General features: G+C 34.6%; 1 protein-coding gene across 2 annotated transcripts in view; it reads left to right on the top strand.

Moving 5' to 3' along the window:
* LOC148283693 (venom protease-like) overlaps positions 1-18,819 on the top strand; it is a 32,903-nt gene extending 14,084 nt beyond the window's left edge. The window contains exons 3-9 of one of the 2 annotated variants that reach the window (XM_088243446.1): positions 1,156-1,360; positions 3,226-3,377; positions 6,120-6,232; positions 8,061-8,210; positions 10,589-10,718; positions 12,910-13,041; positions 18,614-18,819. In XM_088243446.1, coding sequence (XP_088099572.1) covers positions 1,156-1,360; positions 3,226-3,377; positions 6,120-6,232; positions 8,061-8,210; positions 10,589-10,718; positions 12,910-13,041; positions 18,614-18,784 — 1,053 coding nt within the window. In that variant the 3' untranslated portion in view covers positions 18,785-18,819. Of the gene's footprint in view, positions 1-1,155; positions 1,361-3,225; positions 3,378-6,119; positions 6,233-8,060; positions 8,211-10,588; positions 10,719-12,909; positions 13,042-13,886; positions 14,091-18,613 lie in introns of those variants that run through there. The other variant, XM_088243445.1, reaches the window with a different exon arrangement.
* Positions 18,820-24,021: the final 5,202 nt, after the last annotated feature.

Here is a 24,021-nt window from a genome sequence, read left to right as displayed (position 1 = left end):
TATGCCTCCTAGAATAGTGGTCCGGTCTCCATTCTATGTCAATCGCATAAATCACATTGAATCAGTCCAACATCGGTCGCTTCGAGAAGTAGCGTGGATGCTTCGACTAGAGAGAGGTATTAACATATTACAACAGAGATGAAGAACATTTAAGAAAAGGTAATATGGAAGTCTAGGCATCTACAGGGCTTACGACCTGTCATTGGCTGGTTTAAGTGGCCACTTTACACACTGTAACATTCACCATTCTGCCCATATTTGAACATCTAAATTCCTTCAATTCTTACATCTGTTGATGTTTGTGAAGTTAAAGAGCTGAAAACTTTATTTATACGGGTGAGATTCATCTAATTGAATTATTTCACCTTCACACTGGGCAACGCCTAAAAATGTTATTTTTTTAATTTCTATACTTCTTCATAGACATGGTGGCTTTATCAACAATATTTTTAGTTTGTCCAAATTTTTGTAGATAAGGACTAGATTCAACTCCCTGGGGAGCTGTTTATATTAACATATTACAACAGAGATTTTCCCGCGCCGTTTCCCCTATTTATTTATTATTCCGGATAGCTTCTATAGCGCCATTTTCGTAAAAATCAAATTAACTCTCGTAAAAATCAAATCAAATTTCGTAAAATCAATCAAATCAAATCAAAGCAGTTCACAATGGAGTTCTAGTGCCAATTCTAATGTATGGGAGTGAAGTATGGAATTGGAGAAATGACGATGAAAGTAGGTAAAATGCTGTCGAAATGCAATCTTTCAGGCGAATGTGTGGTAAAACGATGTATGATAGGTGCACAAATGTCGAGATCCGTGAACTGTGTAAGGCTGAGACATGCATTATCGACAGAATCAAGAAAGGGGTGCTGTGTCGGTTTGGACATGTAGAGCGAATGAACAGCGAAAGAACGGCTAAAATGATCTACGATGCAAAAGTTGATGGATGCAGGAAACGAGGAAGACCGAGAAAGACGTGGTACGATCGAGTCCATCAAATATTTGAATATGGTCATGTCAAGAGCATTAATTAACACATAACATTAATTTTGTTTTAATTGCTAATGTATATATAATCTCTGGCATAATAAATAGAATATCATGTTTTATCTGTGTACCGATGATGTACAATAATATAATATCTTTTTTTAGACTTGTTCCTTCGATGGGTCGGCCGCTATAGTCTGCTGCGTGGGCAGTTCTCCCCCGCCTACAACGGCGCCCGTCAGTGTGACTGCGGCCCCGGCGACGCGCGCCCCCTTGACCGGAGGCTCTAACCCGAGCCCCTCCAACGCATGCCCATCCGTGCCAGCTGAGGCCGTCCAGATTAGGACGTCCGGCCAGAAAGCGTGGGACAGTAAGAAAATATGATTAGATTACTATAAAAAAATTTTGGTCCTTCGAGCCGGATAGTGAATATGCAAACTTTTTATTTTATTTATTTATTTATATAAACGCCCGATAAGCATTTTTATGGACACATTTATACATAGAAAATTATTTTAACAAAATTAGAAAGACTCAATGGTTTATAGTAGACTTTGTGGCAGTGGAAGCGGGGGAGAGGTGTTTATAATTGAATTTGATTCAGTGATCGTTTGAAAGAAGACAACTTGTTATCAAAGAAATCAAGACTGGTATGTTTGTTGACAAACCTAAGAATTCTGGGCATAGGAGAATGGAAACCATAGTTAGTTCTATGGATATCGGTATGAAAGAGTAAGTTTTGTCTGAGGTTTCTAGTTGGAATATTTAATTTTATTGAGCTCAGTAGTTCAGGCGCATCAAAGAGTGAGTTGAGAATTTTAAATAGGACTATAAGGTCGGATTTATTTCGACGGTCTTGAAGAGAAGATATATTCGAGGTAGTTTCTAACTCATTATACGTATATTGGTCTCTGGATAAGCCCAACCTCCAGCCTTTCTTTCTTAAAAATCAATGTTGAACTAATTCAATATTCTTGATGTGAACATTATAATACGGAGACCAGATAACAGAGGAATACTCTAGATGCGGGCGAACTAGGGAACAGAAGAGAGTTTTAAGGGTATTGTTATTTTTGAAGTCAGCTGTGCTTCTGTTAATAAATCCAAGAAGTTTTAAAGATTTATTGATAACATGTTCAATATGAATTGTAAACGAAAGTTTAGTGTCAAGTATAATACCCAAATCTCGTATACTAGACACAGATGATAATATTTCATCGTTCAGTGAGTAGTCGTAAATAAAGTCAGCAGGTTTCTATGCACAATATATATCATCGTCACTAAGACCATCCAGACCATCCAGATTATAATAACTGGCTAGAAGGCGTAGAAAAGTGAGAAAATATGTTAAGATTTAAAAATAATTTTGATCCATTGTGAATATGCAAAACCGAAGGTAAATCGGTACATAATGCAGTAAAAAACTAATTTTCTGGATTAATGAGTGCAATATGTTTTTTCATTTGAAACAATACAGTGGAATTTAAATAAAAAAAAATTCATTCATACAAATACATAAATATTACAAAAAAATACGATAATAACGTATCTCAAACTCTATGAGGCCAAGGGCCCTGTCTTGAGTTGGGATACAACATAATGGAAAGAGGAAGCACATGCATAATTAAATAATCGCAAAAAAATACAAATTAAATATTATTACATAAACATATGTACATATATTTCAAAGGGCATCTGGACAATATGCTAAGTGGTATATAAATCTATGCAATATCTCGCAGCAGTCTCCTGCAATGGTCTCTTCCCTAAGACAAAATCCAGACTTGTGCACCCCTTCTAAAAATTGCTTTCGTTTTGGAGAACTTAATATGTTCATCCAGAACAATGAACAATTTTGGGGCCACAAAAGAGAAATTCCTCTGAGCAAAGGTCCGTGATTTTGGAATTAAATAATTCAAATTACAGGAAAACCTCGTACGGGCATTCTGCTGGGATCTCCTCTTGTAGCCGCATGACCAGAAATGTGCCAATGACTCTTTTAAAAAAATTGTCTTATATCCAGTACCTTCATGAATTGGAACAATGTCTCAGATAGGAAAGTGGGGGAATCGGGTTTGGAATCGCATTAAAAACTTACTTAAACGTTTCCAGAAAATTTCAATTCGGATGACTGAAGTTCGGATAGACGGAGTTCTACTGTGATAAGATTCTTATCGTGTAAGATACTATCTGTGTATCTCTTGTGATAAGTCCTTGTTATTTTATATGTTTCAGAATGTATAGAGTTGATTGACTCTGTCTACCCTTGCGTGTCGTCATCGCTCTTACCGGACGCTCCCCTAACAAGGAGATACACCTGCGCTCACACCTCTACTCCGCTAATTGTGGGCGGCACACCCGCATCCCCTGGGGAATTCCCGCACATGGTAGGAAGAAATTATTTTACTCGATAGATGTAATAAAATTTTATCTGAATTTTGAATGAGATCCCCGAATCCGAAACAAAGTGCGTGACACTTTCGAAACACCCACAACATTGCAGAATATAAGTACGCAAAGAGCCAATTGAACTCTTCAGATATCTTGGCAGTGAACTGCTCCGCTCTCATGGCCAGTATTCTTCTGATGCATCTATTATCAAAACTCAAAAGTTCGCTGTTTTGGGCCCTAGCGACCTGACAACCTACCACGAACCGCATCCGCACAGGAAAATAGGTGCTATGCATTGTGTATACACCGAGTATACTTCTGATCTCCAGACAGCTTACATACGTTGAATGCGACGTCTGCCAATCCTAGCTGCAATTCCAGCCCTTTTTGAAAACAGACATTTTCTGTTACGTACACTCGTTCTTCAACTTTCTGTAGACTCGAGAGCCTGTTATTACATGATTATCCTCCTGTGAGGCTGAACTTCAGCTATCTCTGCAACACATTGAGAGTTTCCCTGGTGGACGCCGTCCTCCTGGTATTGCACGCAGAGCTTTGAATACAATTCTTGTTGAATTTATTGTCTGTACATGTCTAGTATCGTCCCCCCCATCTGATCACATTTTAAACGTCACAGGCTTCTCGGATTGTGGTGTTCCTTACACGATCTTGCAAAGTCTTACCAGTTCTCATTTTCATTCTTCTAAGCAAACTTTTGTCTTGACAGTGTCTGTCTTTGCTCCAATGCAATTTATGTGAGGGTGCGTCGCACACAGTTCCTTTAAATACGTATCTAGCAGTGGCGAGCCGTGCTTTATTTTAAAGGTAATCTATTAAAAATGTTCATTAATTTGTACTACATATAAGTACTTACATAACACGTAAGTAATTTAATTATAAATGACAATTTTTTTGTAATTCTGTGAAAATCAACTCAAACAACAATTATTATTAAGCACACGATAAACGTAGTTTTATTCTACACTATTTTAATACAATACTTGCACAAAAGTTTATTAACAAATACCACAACAATGATATTCCGCAGATATTTCCATTATGATCTGTCATTGACAGTACTGTCAAGACTTTAACACTGGCCGATTTCTTTTAAAATGAATAATGCCTAAAACGGCCACTGCGAACGCCACCTGTCCTATGTGATACATAATATGTCAACGGTATCCCATCAAAGAAAAACAGTCCTTCGGAAATAATGTTCGAAATACTAGTTTCCAATTAGAGAATCTTCTAAAAATATTTGTAATCTGCAAGTTTGTTTTAGTACTAAAAAAGCCGACTTGGGTTAAAGACGAAAAATACAGTGTACTTTTTTGTATGGAAGAATAAGCTGAGGTAATCAGCTAGTTTCATCGTTCAGTAAGAATGGGCTGGGCGCCGGCGCTGGGCGCACTTCTTAGATATTTTTTTGTAGAAAGATATAAACGGTGATTTATAATAAATGACAATTACTTTATTTTTTTTCCCATAAACATTGTTACTATAATTCATTATTATTTAAAGTCAAATATAATGGTAAGCTGTGCATAATCGCTTACTTTGACGATTCGCCCCTGGTATCTAGGTATCATTTCTCGCATCTTTATTCCTCCATATGACATCTCTCAGTCGCCACAGTTGCAGCTGCATCTACCTGAGGCCTTACTTCTTGGGGAGGTCATAAAACCTATGCCGTTCATTGCCAAGATATTTAAACAGTGTTACTTGTTCAATTGGCTCGTCATGTACTGAGATTCTGCATTTTAATGGGTCTTTGGTATTATCCTTGGCAGCCAGACTCGACTCGAGTGGACTCAACCGAGTTACTTTAGCGTATGCTTGGCTACAACTGCTTAGAGACTAGAAGGAATGTGTATTTGATTACACATTTTTATCGACTGTTGCGCGGTATGGTCGATAATCCTGCGATTATAATAAGCATTGATTTGCATTTCCCGGTAATTACCTAAGACAGCGTCAACATAGATTGTGTCATTTTTCAATATACAGGAACAACCAGCCGTTTAAAAGGCTACCGCTATGCTGAACAGCACCGCTCTGAATGCTGATCTGTTTCATGCATCTGAAAAGGTTTTCCGGAGCGGTCTTTCTTATGTATTAAAAAAAAAATATTCACCTTAAATTTAAGTTTGTAAATGTATATATTATTTATGAAACAATTTGAAATAAAAAATTTGGAGTACGCTATTCTACTCTAGTATTTAAAACTTTTGACCCTTTTGACGACTTGGTCTGACAAAGTCAGAGGACTAAAATTAAATTAATGAACTCTACGCAAATTACATTATAAATAATAAAATATTTAAGCCGTTATACTGGGGCAACATATCAAACCAGGAACCCCTGAGCAATGGTTAGACATTATTAAGGAAGGTATAATACTCTCCAATAGCAAAAGTATTTACTTTCTTAACATATTTTAACTGATTTGAAAGATTTCAATCTCTAATGTGATAATGTTCAGCTGCCTGACTGCTCTTTCAATCGGCATAACCAAAGGCTGGCTGGTTCTGAGAACCGGAGGGTAAAACAGTGTGTGCTGTCGCTGTCGGAGATAACCATAATAACATTAGGGATAAATTTGGTAACGCTAAATTGCCTTTCTCGGTCTTCCTCGTTTTCTGCATCCATGAACATTGGCATCGTAAATCTGTTTAGCCTTTTGCTGTCCATTCGCTCTTCATGTCTAAGCATTTCTGAAAAATTTGTGTTTTCAGGCGCATTTAGGATTTCAAAATGGAGACAAGATTAATTGGGATTGTGGTGGAAGCCTTGTTAGCGAAAAGTGGGTTGTGACAGCTGGCCATTGCGTTTTCCACAGAGAATACAGGTAAACCAAATTATAATACTATGAGCGCAACTAAGTTTCCGAGTTTCACAGATAGATGGCACTAGCGGCACGTGTAGTGAACATACATGTCAGAAGTTATGTTTGCTTTTTAGGTAAGTTGTTAACAATAATCAGTAGTGATATCAACACATATCGTTAAGCTAAAATATTTATTTTGACAACGAAGATGTCTAAAATTTTGCGCTGAATAAGCGGAGAGTTAATAAATTTGTGGGAAGCTTTGCTTCTCTGATTTAACTTTTAAAAAAGTACAGCTGAACATGGACCATTAAAATCTACCTGTAAAGATTGGTTTAAACACTTCAGAAGTGGCTATTTTGACACTGAGGACAAGGTGCACTCCAGAAGACCAAAAACAAATAAGGACGCTGAGATCAGCGTTGATGCACGCGTTATTGAATGAAGGTGATACGCAAACATATGACCAACTTGCAGAGGAATCCAAATTTCGACAAACGACATATTTCCAAACTATTCATTCCACGGGAAAATATTAAAAAGAAGGAAAATGCAAAAACTGACTGAGAGGCACATAAAAAACTGAAGATCCACATCTGAAAATTTGTTTTTGCAGCATGAAAGAAAGAGTTTTCTGCCTAGAATGGAAGTGGCAATGAACAGTGGATATATTTCAAGAATCCTAAACGCAAAAAATTGAAGCTTGCACCTGGCAAACCATCAAAATTGATGGCACGACCAAATCGCTTCGGAAAAAAGACAATGCTCTAACCGTCAGTACAGAATTTCACAAGTCCGCGCAAGCGCAAATAGAGATCTATAGTATCTGTGGAACTAATTCTAACAAACACATCCAGGTGCATTTTACATGTGTTGTGACGGTTATGTAACAAATTAAGTTGACACGATGGCATTATAATATTAAACTATGAAATATAACTCTTTGACGCTGAAATTATGGCATAAAATTGCTTTTTAGTTTATTTCAAAACACTTTATTTAAGTGACAAATTTTACTGTTTACCTAGTACCAAGTGACTGCTTCCCTAATCAAAAACCTCACCGCACGCTGCTGGTGTAAAGGTTTTTTCTCATTAGAGCTGCAGAATCTGCATCTAGAAGTTTCGGAAAAGTTCATTTTAGGAAGATGTTTGTTCAATCTGCAGTGCCCTGGGTGGGCTCCCGTGTAAAATAACGACGTATAACTGAAAAAATCCTTGTACTCTGGATTCTATGTACTCCAGGCGCAAGAGATCATTAATTACTTATTAGTAAATTTTATATAAGTCCTTTTAACAAAGACGAGAGACTGGTAAGGAAGTTTGAATCCGAATGAATCAGAGTGGAATCGTACGAAACCGAATGGTCTTCGTTATCCAAACGCTGGCGCTGAGTAGTTATAGCCTATGTGTTCCGTAATACATAGACACTACAATAACTTGTTACGCCACATTAACTCTATGTGTACACACACACCCATGTATATAGCACATTTGCTAGGATGAGGCGTTCGAATTTATTTGCTACCTACGAGGCCCTGGTTAAGATGTTGCATTTGCCTACCTTATAGGGTAGCGATATTGTCCCGGCGCCAGAATAACAACTAAACTGATCGTGTGTACATGTACTTTTTTAAATTCTCACTGCGTTTGCAAATAAGATATTTTGCAATCAATAACTATTAAATCCACTATGTAATTCGTCAAGTGCCCCTCCTTCCTGACCACAAGATCAAAAAGACAACGCATCAAGTGGCGCGATCAATAACCTTTACCATTTAGCTTTCCTTTTAGTGCTCACAACTGATACTAACTAGTTTTTTTATGTCCACCGGTGAACATTTTTACAGGGACGTGAAGTACATCCACCTCGGAGGAAGAGACACAGATGCAGTTCTTCCAAGAAACGAACTGTTCAACGTCGTGCAGATCAAGCTCCATCCAGAATACAAGGCTGGTTCAACATACAACGACATAGCTCTCTTGGAACTAGACAAAAAGTAAGACTATTGTACATCAACCCTCATTGTATCGTTTTTTTTTGGTTCAGTAGCTCAATCACAAATAACTATCGACGTGCTAATAAGCGACGTGATAACAATTTCTCACCATGGTTGTTTATCATGCATGCAACATCCGTGAACACCTAATATTAAATGTCAAAATATTTACGTTTTGCGACGTAAAATCCTGCTGCGCAATCACATATTTGAATTTCACCGGTGTAAATATGGAACATATTCCAAAACTGCTACGCTTATTTATTTATTATTTCTCATGCTATTCATTGCATTTAGCCGGCGGTCTGCGAGCCAAATGTCAAGAAAAGCAGGCGCCATAGTAATTGTAATTAAATTTTTATTTTTTGTATTAGATTCTCCTTACTATTTTTCAAATGCAATATTTTGTATTATTTTTTATAGTAAAAGTCGATTTTTTGCCAATAATCTGTTTTTATTTACGAGGAAAACAAAAAATAAACAGACACGAGCGTTGACTTGTGACTGCGTTAACTAAAACATGTTCATTATTGTTCACTGTGATCGCTCAAATGCTTAGCATGTTTTTAAGCACGTCGATAGTTATTTGTGATCGAGCTACTGGAACTTGGCGCTAATGGATGTCGTGAAGCAGAAAAAACCTATTCTTGATTGAATTCACTTTATTTTTCTTGTTGTATTCTTATATTTGTTACAGCCACATTGTTCCTGCAATATGACATAATTAGGGTTCTCTAGTAGGCCAAATAAAAAATTAAAATATGTGTATAAATCTGCTCATAAGAGGTCTAAACACTTATGTTCACGAATTATGAACAAATTCGTAAATTTTGGAGTCAAATTAAACTCTGACTGTCAGTTTTAAAAACGAACGGCTAGATGCAGAAAAAATGTGGCTAGATGCTGACCTATTAACGTATAGGAGCATATAGCCGTAAAAATATTGCCACTTTATTTAGTCTTAAAATAGAACAAACATAGAACATAAATGTCCTAATAATAATTTATGAACAATTTTCATTAACATATTTTTTTTCCTATTACAATCCACTTTTATATATTTAGTTAATCTTAAAAATAGAATTTATTTATTCATTTTTTTTTCACTCTAAACTATGTTTAATATTAAAAATAATGTGACCTCACTGGGGTTACCCGTGCTGAAGACACTTAACAATATACTTAAAAAATAATATTTTTACATTTGAGAATAAACAAAGAAGACTAACTTAATAAACAGAGATAATTGACAAAATGTTCAGACAGTTTTAAACACTACGTATTTTTGTTTATTATTAATTTTTGTACATCTATATTATTTATATAACAAAACGCACAATGAAAGAACAAGAACATAACACATTTGCATTGTGCCAATCAATTTTGGAGTACGGTATAATCGGTTGGGGTGGTGCGAGTGACACAGTTTTAAATAGTGTATTGGTTGCACAAAAATCCATCATTAAAATAATACTCAGAGTCCCGATACAGACATCTACTGAAGAAATATTCCATAAATCACAACTTATGACACCAAAACAATTATACGCTAAAACAATACTCACTTATAGATTCAAACACTACTCTTACTCAAATGAAAGACATAACCCCCATAATACATCACATACAAATAATATAATCACTAGATCCTCAACACATAAACAACTTAAACAAATACAAACTAACACCACTTTCAGACAAAGGGATTTTGAGTATTATTCAATTAAAATCTATAACCTACTTCCACTATCTATTAAAGCAATTAGTAATGAGAAAATGTTTAAAAAGGCTATAAAAAAATGGATAGTGGAGCTAGGTAGAAGTAAAATGGATTGTCTCATTCGCCCATACCAATGCTGAATCAACTGCTCCACAACTGTATGGCTTATGTTAGGTTTTTGTTGTTTTCATTGTGTGTTTTGTAATATAAATAATATAGATGTACATAAATACCTTGTTTTTAAAACTGTCTGAATATTTGTTAATTATGTTTGTTTTTTAAGTGAGTCTTCTTTGTTTATTCTCAAATGTAATAAAAAAAACTAAATTGTTAAGTGTCCTCGGCACGGGAAACCCCAGTGAGGTCACATTATTTTTATTATTAATTATAGTTTGTAAGCGAAAAAATATGAATAAATAAATAAAAAATAAGCTATACATGAATTAAGCAAGGAACGCGGAGTAAAGTTTCGGCGTCTCTTATTGGTTGCGTTCGATCATTTGACGTCAGAGGTGACTAGTCGGTAGAGCATACCGAGGTAGATAGATATTGTAAAGGAAAGTATACCGTCTCGGTATGTACCGATGGCGATAGCGTTTGTCATTGCCGCCCTGAAGCGTATTACTGATCACTTTAATCAATTTGTTATGTATTTAAGGGCTATATATGGTGAGAGAATTCGCCCAGCCTGTCTCCATACCGGGGACCATATTGATGCAGAAATGGCCATTGCCAGCGGATGGGGAACCACGGAGTCGAGAGGCTCCCAGAGTAATACGCTTCTTAAAGTAAGCCAACATTGATAACTTTTGGTGTTTTTTGTTTGTTTGTCAATTTTACTATCAAATATAAGACCAGACAACAACAACACTACCACATTATAAAAAACAAAGACAAATGTAGGACAGTAAGAAATATTATTCAATGGACTAAAACACTTCAATTCAAACTTACCACTTGAGAAATTACACTGCAGACAAATTTAAAATAAATCTGAAAAAGCGCATGTTGACTACACTTACTAGACGAGACTTAACACGAATAGACCTTATAATTGTATTGAATTATAATTGTATTGAATTATAATTAAGAATTATAATTGTATTGAAAAGGTCCAAAATAAGTTTTTGCGATTTATAAATTTTAAATTAGGTGTTGGTATTGAATTTTTAAATTATGATTTGTTACTGTTTATTTTGAAATTATTAAGACTAAGTGACAGGAGAGTTATAACTGATTTATTAAATTTATATAAAATAATCCATTCCATGTTTGACACCCCTGCACTTTTATCACTAATTAGTTTTAATGTACCAAAAAGGACAACTCGGCAAACCTACCAATACTGTGGCAACAATACTTCGACATCATATGGTAAAAATGCAGTCATCAATAGACTTCACTCTCTAGGCAATAAGTACCAGGACATTGGTGACTCATTTCACATGAAATTTATTACATATAGAACGGCTCTTCTTCTTTATTTTATTGGTAATAGTTCTAAGTAACTATTTGTTACTTTTGTTAAAAATTTGTTTTAAACTTCTTTACTAGTGTTTTTTTTTCTTTTTTCGTTTCTTTTCTTAATTAATTTATAAGTAAAAAATATTTCTCTATCATTTTTTTTACATCATTGTATATTTTTCTACATAAACATATACTATTTACCTAAATATTAGTTTTCAATAATAATACATATATATATTTTTTTTTAATGTTATTCAAAATTGTCTTCTTTGTTATTTTTTTAACTGGTTCAAAGTATTTCTAATACCAAATTATCTTTTTTTATCGATAATTCTACAACTGGTAATATTTTATTCTTTTATATAGTTTATATTTCTTAGACTTTCTAAATTACTTATATTGTTTTAAATACTCTGTATTACTTAAATTAAGCTTACATGTATGTATATTTAATTGTATTTGTAACTAATATGTAAAAGGCACTAAGTGCCGTTTATTTCAATAAAATAAAATAAAATAAAAATAATATTTCTCATATAACCATAACGGGTTTTAAAAAATGATAATCGGCAGCCTCCGCAGTGTAGTGGTCAAGACGCTTGACTCCTCACGGAAGGTTCCGGGTTTGATTCTCGGTGAGAACACAAAAATTCAAATGTTATTTTTCTCAAGCCTGGGTGCTCTATGGTATAAGTCACCACTGTAATTGAACGTAGTAATACAGAAAACAGCCAGCCATAGAAAAGTGAAACTGAGATAATAGCCATTTTGTGAAAAGAGTGAAATATAAAATTTACACAATAGTTTGAATGTTTTTGACTTGAACAAACGATAAACAATGAATACATAAGTTTTTTTATATATTACAAACAAGAATCTTATTGTATATTTGACCAGTTCAAAAGATTTTTAATGTACCATAAGATTTTTCTAGTTTTGTGGGCGTTTTCTGCAAATTGAGAAATGTGATCGACACCCGAGATGATTAATACAATTTTTTATATGAAAGCGGTTTGGCTGTTTTTAGCAGAACATAGAATCGACCTAACTGCACCCGATAACATCAATATCTCATTTTTTCAAAATTGTGGACTGGCTGCTTTCTGCATAACTACGTTCAATTGGGCCTCCTGGCCTGTTAAGACGCAAAAAAATATTTTTTTTAAAGCCACGTAAAAAAGTTTCAAATAAATCGAAAAATGAGATTTTTTTTACGTTTAACGTTTTATTTGGTCACTGAGCGCTGAATCACCATTCATGTATAATTATTTTCCAGTGTAAATTTTACTTCTTAGTGGGATCTCGAGGTCATGTACTAATTCCGCGTTTCTCAGCGATTCTATATCCGCTCGTATCAGCAGTTTGTTATTAGTTATTTGAATATTTAGACAGTATTTTGTCTGCATACAAAAAAATTATGATTCACCATTGTGCAATGCCCTATTTACCACGAGGTGTAGCATTTTGATGTGATGGGAGGAGGATCGCTCGATGTATCCTGCTTCGTTTCAGGTAAAATTGGAGCTATTCGGGTACGACATATGCGCGCAGAAGAATCCTGTCTCCAGGAAGAACCCCGATGGTATTAGAAACAGCACTCAGCTATGTGCTGGACACTCTACTGAGTCAAAGGACACCTGCCAGGTTAGTACCACGTCAATAATTTTATTAATTTTTGTAAATTTAAAATAGTACTGGCAACTTACAACTCAAAATCATCTTCCCCTCCTTCTTCCCTTATTATATTGTAATCTTGACATATGTAATAACTGCGAAAACATTAAGACTGAAAGCTGCATAAAATACCTGGGAGTAATCATTGACTGTCAACTTAAATGGACTAATTATCTTGAAGTAATTGTTAATAAACTAAGAATATACAAAAATAAATAAAAAATGTTAAAAATAGTATTCATTTTAAAATCGTAAATAATGACGTCACTCCTTATATCTACGTGTAGTATTTCCGCTTTAAAGCCCCCGCACCTTGTAAGGAACGTTTTGACCATAGAAAAAAGAATATAATTCGAATAATTACGATCTACGACCTGAAATCCGGCAAATAATACTTTGTTGACATTTCAACCAGAGATTATGTCAACTTTCTAGGTTTTTCTAAATCGAAACGTTCGTAAAAACAACCATAACATTGAAATGAGCAAATTACGATCACCTAAATGAAGTAATCAAAGCAATATTCCATAGATTCTTGTCAGGTCAGTGAAAGTAAGAACGCCACCGGTTCATGACGTCACTACTGAAAAGTGACACTGATTACAGTCATTTGGCGCGGTATTTGATAGATGTAACTTTAAAAAAACATATCTTTGTAAATAACGCACAAAAAAAAAATATATTTTTGCTTAGTTAAATAGTGCGCTAATAGAAAAATAATAAATTGGAAAACAGTGGAATTCCTCATTGTAATCTAATTGGCTTCTAACCGAGGATATACACAAGCGTTTCATTAGAATCAATTTCATTTTCAGGGCGATTCTGGCGGACCCCTGCAATTATATTACCACAGCAAAGTCCACTGTACATATCTCCTCATTGGTATAGTGTCCAACGGAAAGATGTGTGGTAAAGCCGGGCAGCCAGGAATCTACACGAGAGTGTCCGCCTTCGTCCCGTGGATCGAAAGCGTCGTTTGGCCATAAATTCTAACAATAATAAACTCATTTTGCATTGTATCCATTTCTTTTATTCATTTATTTATTTTATTTTATTTAATGCACGAAACACTAAATGATTAAATGGTTTTTTTGTCCCGACTTGTTAGAAAATTCCGTGTTAAGTCGGGACTCTTCGATATATAAATCAAAAATAATAATTTACATATTAAAACAATATGCAAGTAATTAAAACAAGATGCAAAATAATCAAAACTATATACAAAATAATAATAGAAAAATAAAAATAATAAAAATTTATACATGTCGATCTCATACAGTGGTGTCTACCCCTCGATACAATCCAACTATGGATCTTCATCTTAAATATAGACGTTGTTTTGGAGAACTTAATATGTTCATCCAAGACGTTGAACACTCTTGGAGCTATATGTGATAATATTAATATATCCGATCAAGCTAAAGTTGTTTATTAATATAAACAACTTTAGCTTGATCGGATTCATCGCCAAACACCCAAACAGTAGACTGTTGTTTGCTTTCAGCTTCATACGAAAATATCCAATAGCTCAATCACAAACACCTATCGACGTGCTTAAAAACATGATGAGCATTTGAGCGATCACAATGAACAATAATGAACATGCTTAAGTTATCGCGGTCTTATGAAGTATTAATCTGTGTATGTATTTAAGTTTAGTTTATATTTACACCTGAGGATGGGTAATACTGATTACCCGAAACTAGTCGTGTTTTAATGTATTAAACTCTTGTGTGGTCAATTTACAAAGTGTTTTATTTTAGATAAATTCAAAATGTTTTTACACAAAGTAAATACTGAAACAATAAATCATATAAACTTTTAAACTTTCCTTTTAAAGCACTTTTTTTTCTTCTCTTCCCCTTTTTTTAAAACGGCTATTTTCTTTAATTTGCCTTCTTTTTTGTTTCGGAAAAAAAATATATTTGTTACAGATTTAATATTTTATTTTATTTATTTTATTTTATTTTATTTTTATTTTATTTTTTCTTTCTGTTGACGCCCATGGGGCTTTTACATTATACATAATATATAATAAGAAAAAGTTACACATTAAACATAGTTAACATTTTATCAAATATAAAAATTTAAAAAATTTATTTTTCAAATTTAAAAATAAAGTTACATAGTTAACATACACTATTAAGACATAATAATACATACATTATATTATGTTTATAATATAAGGCATAGTAGGATTAAATAAAACATAATTATTATTATTTTATTTTTTTTACACCGGTAAACTAAACTTTAAAGTGAAGTTATCCAAAATGTGGAAAACTGAAAAGGGTATTATAAACTAAAAATATAAAACATAACACGGGCTAACTTTTAAGCATACATAAATACGATCGAAGATTTATTGACTAGACTCCGTCGCGTCGGTCGCCTGTAGTACTTTGGTCTTGAATATGCTCAATGAGTAACGAAATATATCAACATCGCCATATTCATTACCAAGGCGATGGAGTCTAGCTATAGGTGAATTTACATAGTAGTTGTGCCCGCTGGACACCTCGACACCACTTTTGTTTTTATATATATAACTAGTGTTTACCATTGTAAATGTCAATTGTCTTTGATATGCTGACGATGCTGTACTCCTTGCTAACAACAAAGAGGAACTGCAATTCTTGGTAACAAAGGTCTACGATGTATGCGAGAGAAGCGATTTGCTGATGAATGTCGATAAATCCAATGTGATGGTTTTTGAAAGAAATTAAAGTATGACTAAATGTGAAATCACTGTGAATGGAGTGGAGTTATGCTAAAACAAGTAGAGGAATTTGTGTATCTGGGAAGTATGTTCACTAGGGATGGAATGACTGAGAAAGATATTGAAAGAAGGGTGAGTGCCGGGAACAGAGTTAACGGTGCACTTAAATCGACGTTGGCAAATAAATGCTTGTCTCAAGAGGCAAAATTGGCAGTTCACAATGGAGTCCCAGTATGGAAGTAAAGTGAGGACTTGGAAAAACAGGGATGAAAGTAGGCTGAATGCTGTCGAATTGCGATCTCTCAGTCGAATGTGTCGTAAAACTATGTACGATAGCTGCACAAATGTTGAGATCCGTTCATTATGTAAGGCTGAGACAAGCATTATCGACAAAATCAAGAAAGGAGCTCTGCGCCGAAACCGGCGAAGTCAAACGGACATGTACAACGAATGGACAGCGAGAGAACGGCTAAGAATATTTACAATGCGAATGTTGATGGAAGCAGAAACAGAGGAAGACCGAGAAAGACATGGCATGACCGAGTCCAACAGATACTTAAAGATGGACATGTCAAAAGTCGGAATAATCGGCGCTCGTGCATGAGAAGATGTATGAATGTAGAGGAAGCGAGATCTGTATGCAAAGATAGAGTATTGTGGCGTTCTATCCTCTCTGCCTATCCTTACGGGGAAACGGCGTGATGGTTTGTTGTTGTTGTTGTACTTTTTTTAATATTATGCTTTTTTTGTTGTATTTTTTCACCGGTTTTTTGTAATTATGTAAAAGGTTCATGGAACCGTAAATGAATAAATAAATATGAGTATTATTAATAATAAAATAATAAAAACTAATAAATAAAACGATAAAAAAATTGTAACTAAAAAAAATTCTCTTGTCTATCGCAATTTTGATGTTTTTTAAAACAGTATTTTCTTTCGTTGAAAAAATTCATAGTGCTTAAATTTTTATCGTATTTTATTTATTTATTTTATTTTATTAGGGAAATCAACAGTTCTACATACATATTTTTGGTAAACAAACAGATGTATAAATAAACTCAGAACTAATAACAGATTTCCACATAGTATACAAAGTTAGTAAAGAAAATATATTACATATCAAATAAATACATACAATTTATACATGTAAAAATGTTATTTTCATGTACTCAATAATCAAAGATTTTAAAAATATTAATTTTAAGAACATTAAGTTACTGTAAATTGGGCGGGATAAGGACAAAAATGCTTGAAGAGAGGATAAGGAGGGGGGGGGAGATGTACATATTTATTATTATAATGTCTACTAAGTTACATAATACATTTTTAGTGTAAATTTTAAATCTGACAGAGTGATGTTTGTGTAATCTATATTTTTAAATTTTGTATTGTACATTAAAAAAGTCCTACGAAAAAAAGCATTTTTAACATACGATGTTTTACTTATTGGTACATGAAACAGGTGGTACCGTCTACAAATCCTGGCTGGCACATGTATTGTTATTAAACCAAGCAGCTCTGTACAGTCAACCATACCTATGACGATCATACTCGACAAATGTATTAATTTTGACCCTGATTCTATTGTTGAAGAGAAAAAACATGATTTAGTCTACTATCGAACCTGTCACTCAATCACAAATAACATGCTTGAGTTATCGCGGTCATAAGTCAACGCGTGTCTAATCTCTAAATCAACGCTCGCGTCGGTTTATTTTTGGTTTTCCTCGTAAATAAATACAGTTCACTGGCAAAAATTGGCGTTTACTATAAAAAATAGTACAATATATTGCTTTTGCAAAATAGTAAGGAGTATCTAATATCAAAAAGGGAAAATTAAATTACAATTACCATGGCGACAGCTTTTCTTGACATTTGGCTTGCCGACCACTGGATAAATGCAATGAAAAGCATAATAAATAAAAAATAAACAAATGAAAATAGTAGATTTGGAATATTTTCCATATTTACACCGGTGAAATTCAAATATGTGATTTCGCTGCAGGATTGTACGTCGCGAAACGTAAATATTTTGACATTTAATCATAGAATGAGACTCTTAATTGTTTGCATTCAATTTTAGGTGTTCACGGATGTTACATTGTGATCGCGAATACGATAAACAACCATGGCGAAAATTTGTTATCGCGTCGATAGTTATTTGTGATTGAGCTACAAGGGTGCACTTTATTTAGGAATGCGATTTTCAAAAATAATATCGACGGGAAAATCAATTCCCACGTGGATGCGGGGCAAGAAATAGCGGGGAGCGAAGCCCTAGGGCTTCTATGAAATAGTGGACTGTATTTTAAATCTAATATAATAAATGAATATCGTCGATATGCGGTATGCAATGTCAACCAGTCACAATCCCAACAAATAAAAATGGATCAGGAATGGAAGCCACTAACCTGGCTCGTTCTTGACGGAATTGCGGCTGTCCGACTGTTCAATTGCGAGCGGCTCCAACACAAAGACAGGGCCTCGATCTGGAGCTGAACGCTGGTGGTTGGTGGAAACAAAGTCTATGATGCGGAACACGTTCAACAAAATAAATGCGCGATTCACTGCCCGAGGTCTTGCTGTGGCGGGTTTTTAAAGGGTACTGGCGATGGAAATTCAACAGTTGTTGTGGGTAAAAAGGATGTTGAAGTGTGACAGTTATCGACAAATGCACACCCCATAATTCACAACCAAATATTTACTAACATTGATCACAAAGTTAATGCTTTGAACATAAATAGAATTTCACCGTCATTTTGTATTAATTTTAATGTCTTTTCTTGACCACCTCGTACTGACTTCATAATTTATCATTTTTAGGGCGATTCTGGCGGACCCCTCCAAATATATTACCACAGCAAAGTCCACTGTACATATCTCCTCATCGGAATAGTGTCTAACGGAAAAATGTGCGGTCAAGCTGGACAGCCAGGAATCTACACGAGAGTGTCCGCCTTCGTCCCGTGGATCGAGAGCGTCGTTTGGCCATAAACTCTTAACAATAATAAATTTAATTTTGTATCGTATCCATTTGTTTTATTATTGAACTACTTTAGTTTGATTGGGTTCAACGTCAAACACCCAAACAGTGGACTGTTCTTTGCTTTCAGGTTCATACGAAGATATCCAAGTTTCATCTCCTGTAACAATGTTGTATATGGATTTTGAAGGTCCTTGGTTGAATTTTTACAACATTTCGTGACACGAATCAACACGAGACTTTTTTTGCGTTTCTGTCAAATTATGCGGAATCCACCTGGAACAAATCTTTCTCACGCCTAAATGCTCATGCAAAATCAATTGTATTGAAGTCTGCGATATGCCAAGAGACGCCTCCATCTGTTTGTAAGTCACGTGCCGATATTTTCAAATCGTGTTGCGTACAGCATCGATGTTTCTTGGAATGCCAAACAATTTTGGCCGGCCTTCTTGACATTCGTGCGACGGACAGACGACCACGACGAAATTCTGCAAACCAGTAGGGTTTTATTACTCGGGAGTATGGATGTAAAATTACGTAATTTTACCGAAAGGCGCGGTAAAATACCGTAATATACGGTAAAATACCGTACTATACGGTAAAATACCGTACTATACGGTAAAATACCGTAATATACGGTAAAATACCGTAATATACGGTATTTTAGGGTAATTTTCGGTAAGAAACGAATTCGACGTACTAATTTTTATTTTTCAAAGATATTTCAAATACGAGTAGCTTTGTTTTATGACATTTTACATGACTGTAAAAACCAGGTTGAGATCCATCGGGTGGTTGCCGAGATTTATTATAAGTATGGGCGTTCAAGGTCATTCGGTATGTACTTTTTTCACTTTTTTTATAAAAAAGGTTATTATGTTTTCAAACTTAACAGGATCGGTGGACAAAGGGTCCTTAGTAAAACCATAGGTTTGTGACCTTGAACGACCACCGAACGCAGTGTGCAGTGGCCACACAAGCCGGCCGAGAGATTAAGATAAGTAATAGTAAGATTCAATATGTCCATGTATTTATAATTCTCTCAAACTGAACGGTTTGGGTAGGTAGGATGAAATTGCCTTAAGGCAATATGCCCGCCCTTATATGTATATATATTGTATATGTATATAAAGTGTCAAATAAATAAATACCCAATACTCATGGAATGTTTTTTCTATGTTTGGGCTCCTCTATAGCTCGGCGCAATATTACTCTGAGGATATTTCCCTATTAACAGAATATAGATTTTCAAACATAGAAAGAATGGTGATTGTTACACAGTGAGACAAGTGGCCACATAAACCATAGGCCCTGTAAATGTGGCCCAGTGGTGTAATGGTCTAAACACTTGACTCAGACACGGAAGATTCCCTGTTCGATTCCTGGTGAGAACACATTTTTTTTACGTGACTTATCTCAAGCCTGGGTGTTCTGTGCTAAAATTCGTCACTGTAATTAGTTGTGTAAATCTTAACCCCATCAATGGTTTCATTACAATTATGGCATTGGTTTTACTCTCAAACGTTTCAATAAATGTTAGTAAATACCCTTAATACACCTTCGCCACAGTAGTTTATTTGACACTTTATATACATATACAATAAATATACATATAAGGGCGGGCATATTGCCTTAAGGCAATTTCTTCCTACCTACCCAAACCGTTTAGTTTGAGAAAATTATAAATACATGGACACATTGAATCTTACAATTTTATACAAAAATTAAAAGCAAAAATTAATAAAAATAAATATATGTATAAAAAAAAATAACACTTTACTATGAAGAGAGGAGAGGGGATGGGAAGGAAAGAAGAAGGATAAAGGAACAATTAAAATATTTAGATAGTGACATTTCAATCTTGACTTAAATGTAAATAAAGAAGGGGCGTCTCTAACATTAGTGGGTAGATTATTCCACAATCGAGCGGCTACTACTGTGAAAGAGGAGGCATAAAAATAAGTAGTTGCATAAAACCAACGTGCTGATAGAACACATGCTAATAGAAAGTAACACCAACATGCACTGAAATATTAGTAAATATTTGTCTACGACTTCTTACCGTCATTTTTATGTCTACCGATTTCGTCAGGACACTAATTACACTTACATTGATAACATTTAACAACACCGTTATCCTAAAAAACCACTCTCTAGTCACCGTAACGACGGCTGTCCACTGCATCACCGTTCACTACGGCCGTTAAGACACGGTCACCGCTGTCCTAGGAAACTCTAGCTTTCCTTTTTTGCACTGTGTTTGGGGAGACATCCGTTCCTGAGTGACAGAAAAACTATGTTTAAATACCCTCATTTAAATCCTCTGTCGCCGCATATCTTCTCAATAAAATGTATTCAACAAATTTTACAGTTTTAATGATTTAAAAATGCTTTCAGATTCCAACACTCTGAACATGAATGTAATTAAAATTGTTTGATAAATAATATCGTTATCAATTTTTCAAATCGATCTGAGTAATTTAGTTTAAAGTATGCAGAACACAACGCGTATTATAAGTTTTGTAAATAACTGTTAAGTGTTGTACCATATTCCCTTCTCAAATTTTTTTCCCTCTCTGTTGAAATGAATTTAAATATGAACAACTCCCTAGGGAGGAAATCCAGCCAGTCTGCAAGCATTTGCACATAATCAAACATTGTTGAGTACTGAACATGCTTAAGTTATCGCGGTCATAAGTCAACGCGTGTGTAATCTCTAAGTCAACGCTCGTGTCGGTTTGTTTTTTGTTTTCCTCGTAAAAAAATACAGTTCACTGGCGAAAAATCGGCGTTTCATATAAAAAATAATACAATATATTGCATTTGCAAAATAGTAAGGAGTATCTAATACAAAAAAGTGAAAATTTAATTACAATTACTATGGCGACTGCTTTTCTTGACATTCGGCTCGCCAACCGCCGGCTAAATGCAATAAATAGCATTAACAAATAAATAAATAAATAAATAGCAGTTTTGGAATATTTTCCATATTTACACCGGTGAAATTCAAATATGCGATTGCGCAGCAGGATTATACGTCGCGAAACGTAAATATTTTCACATTTAATATGAGGTGTTCACGGATGTTGCGTTGTGTTCGCAAATACGACAAACAACCATGGTGAGAAACTGTTATCACGTCGCTTATTAGCACGTCGATAGTTATTTGTTATTGAGGTACTGAACACCGAGAAATAAATAAACTTTGTCAAGAAATAAATATTTTAAAAATAACACACCTTGTATGGTATTGTAAAATATTGCAATTATTCAATTCGTTCCGCAGAAAGCAATCAAAATATTTTATTCGATTATTCGGTTACTGAATCGATAAAATTACGGTTAACGGATGAATAATAGTTTCATAACGAATATATCCGTTTCTTAATGATTGTGTATCATTGTATGGAAAATTGCAAAAGAAGAATGTAAATTTATACGCCCAATGGGCATTTTAGGGTACATATTTATACCCAGAAAGTTATTATAAAGGAAAGTAGAAAGACACAATGGTACGAGTATATAGTAGACTCGGTGGGAGTGGAAGAATTGCATTTGATTCAGTGATCGTTTGAAAGAAGACAACTTGTTATCAAAGAAATCAAGACTGGTATGTTTGTTGGCAGACCTGAGAACTCTGGGCATAGGGGAATGGAAACCATAGTTAGTTCTATGGTTATCGGTATGACAGAGTCAGTTTTGTCTGAGGTTTCTAGTTGGGATATTTAATTTTATCGAGCTCAGCAGTTCAGGCGCATCAAAGAGTGAGTTGAGAATTCTAAATAGTACTAGAAGGTCGGATTTAAGAGAAGATATATTTAAGCTAGTTTCTTACTGATTATGTCCAAATACTTGCAGACTGGCTGGATTACCTCCCTAGGGAGTTGTTCTTATTTAATTTTATTTCAACAGAGAGGGAGAAAGTTTTCGAGAAGGGAATATGTAAGTCTAGGCATTTACAGGGCTTAAGACCTGTCATTGGCTGGTTTGAGTGGCCACTTTACACACTGTGTAACATTCACCATTCTGCCCATGTTTGAACATCCACATTTCCCCAACTCTTCCATCTGTTGACTTTTGTGAAGTAAAAGAGCTGCCTAGAAAGAAATGCCTAAAGAAATGCCTAGACTTACATATTCCCTTCTCGAAAACTTTCTCCCTCTCTGTTGAAATAAAATTAAATAGTTTCTTACTGATTATACGTATATTGGTTTCTGGATAAGCAGAACCTTTTTTAAAATTGTGACACTTTCGTATTCTTTAGTCAATTGTTTCGTATTTTTCGAAGTAACCACCAAGTTTTGAGTTAAAATTATACCGAAGGCTTTCAGCTATGAATCTATAAAAAAAAGCGTAATGAAAATAAATTATTATAAGTTTAAATTTAATGAGTCATTATTAGCTTGAAAAAACAAACAAAGGCACTTTCATAAATAAAATAATGACATAATTATTATTGGGTCAGATCAGGTCACAAAACACATGTTTTTATTTATTCATATTAAATTAAATAAGTCACTAAGATTGTTTATAAAATTTTTCGTACAATATGTTATTTGTACATTAGTGGTCTTATTTCTAAACGGCAATTTCTTCCAACTAACCAATAAAATAGTAGTTTTATTTAATAATTCAAGGTACAAAACATATTCCATAGAAAATGAAGATTAAAAAGCTAAAGATATATAAAAATAGAGATAAACGAAGTTTAAAAATTACCTCAAATCAAAACTATTACTCAATGGGAAAAAGGAAAAAAGAGGAAAGAGGAAAAGAGGAGAGATCAAGGAAGAGAAAAGAGATGTTTCTTCAGACGTGATTTAAACAGAGATACTGTAGTAACATCTCTGATGGTGGATGGGAGATGACTCCACAGTGGAGCCGCATGGACACTATATGAGTTAGAGAAGAAAGAGAAATTGTGGATGGGTATTAAGAGAGTGCTTTGATAATTGAAACGAACAGGTAAACCATGAACTGACGGAAGATTATTGGTAAATCGGAACGAAGCAATCACAAAGCACAATTGGTCATTTTGATATTTTAAAGAATAAAGTAAACATGTTGAAACAATTTACGTCTGAATAAAATCAACGCAACCGGCTTCCGGTCACTATACGTTTGTCGGCGTTGCGTCCTTCACACAGCAATTTGAACACAACACTAATTGCGTCACTTCCGTACTGACGCGGAATCTTAATTCCTTGAGTGACAAAGAGACGGATGTTACGGTTTTGTCCTGTTCCCA

The sequence above is a fragment of the Micrasema longulum genome, unplaced genomic scaffold (genome assembly GCF_059751315.1).
Source record: "Micrasema longulum isolate JH-2025_06_02 unplaced genomic scaffold, ASM5975131v1 h1tg000211l, whole genome shotgun sequence".
Lineage (NCBI taxonomy): Eukaryota > Metazoa > Arthropoda > Insecta > Trichoptera > Brachycentridae > Micrasema > Micrasema longulum.
Note: the sequence above shows the minus strand (reverse complement) of the source record. Positions and strands in the feature narration are given on the sequence as shown.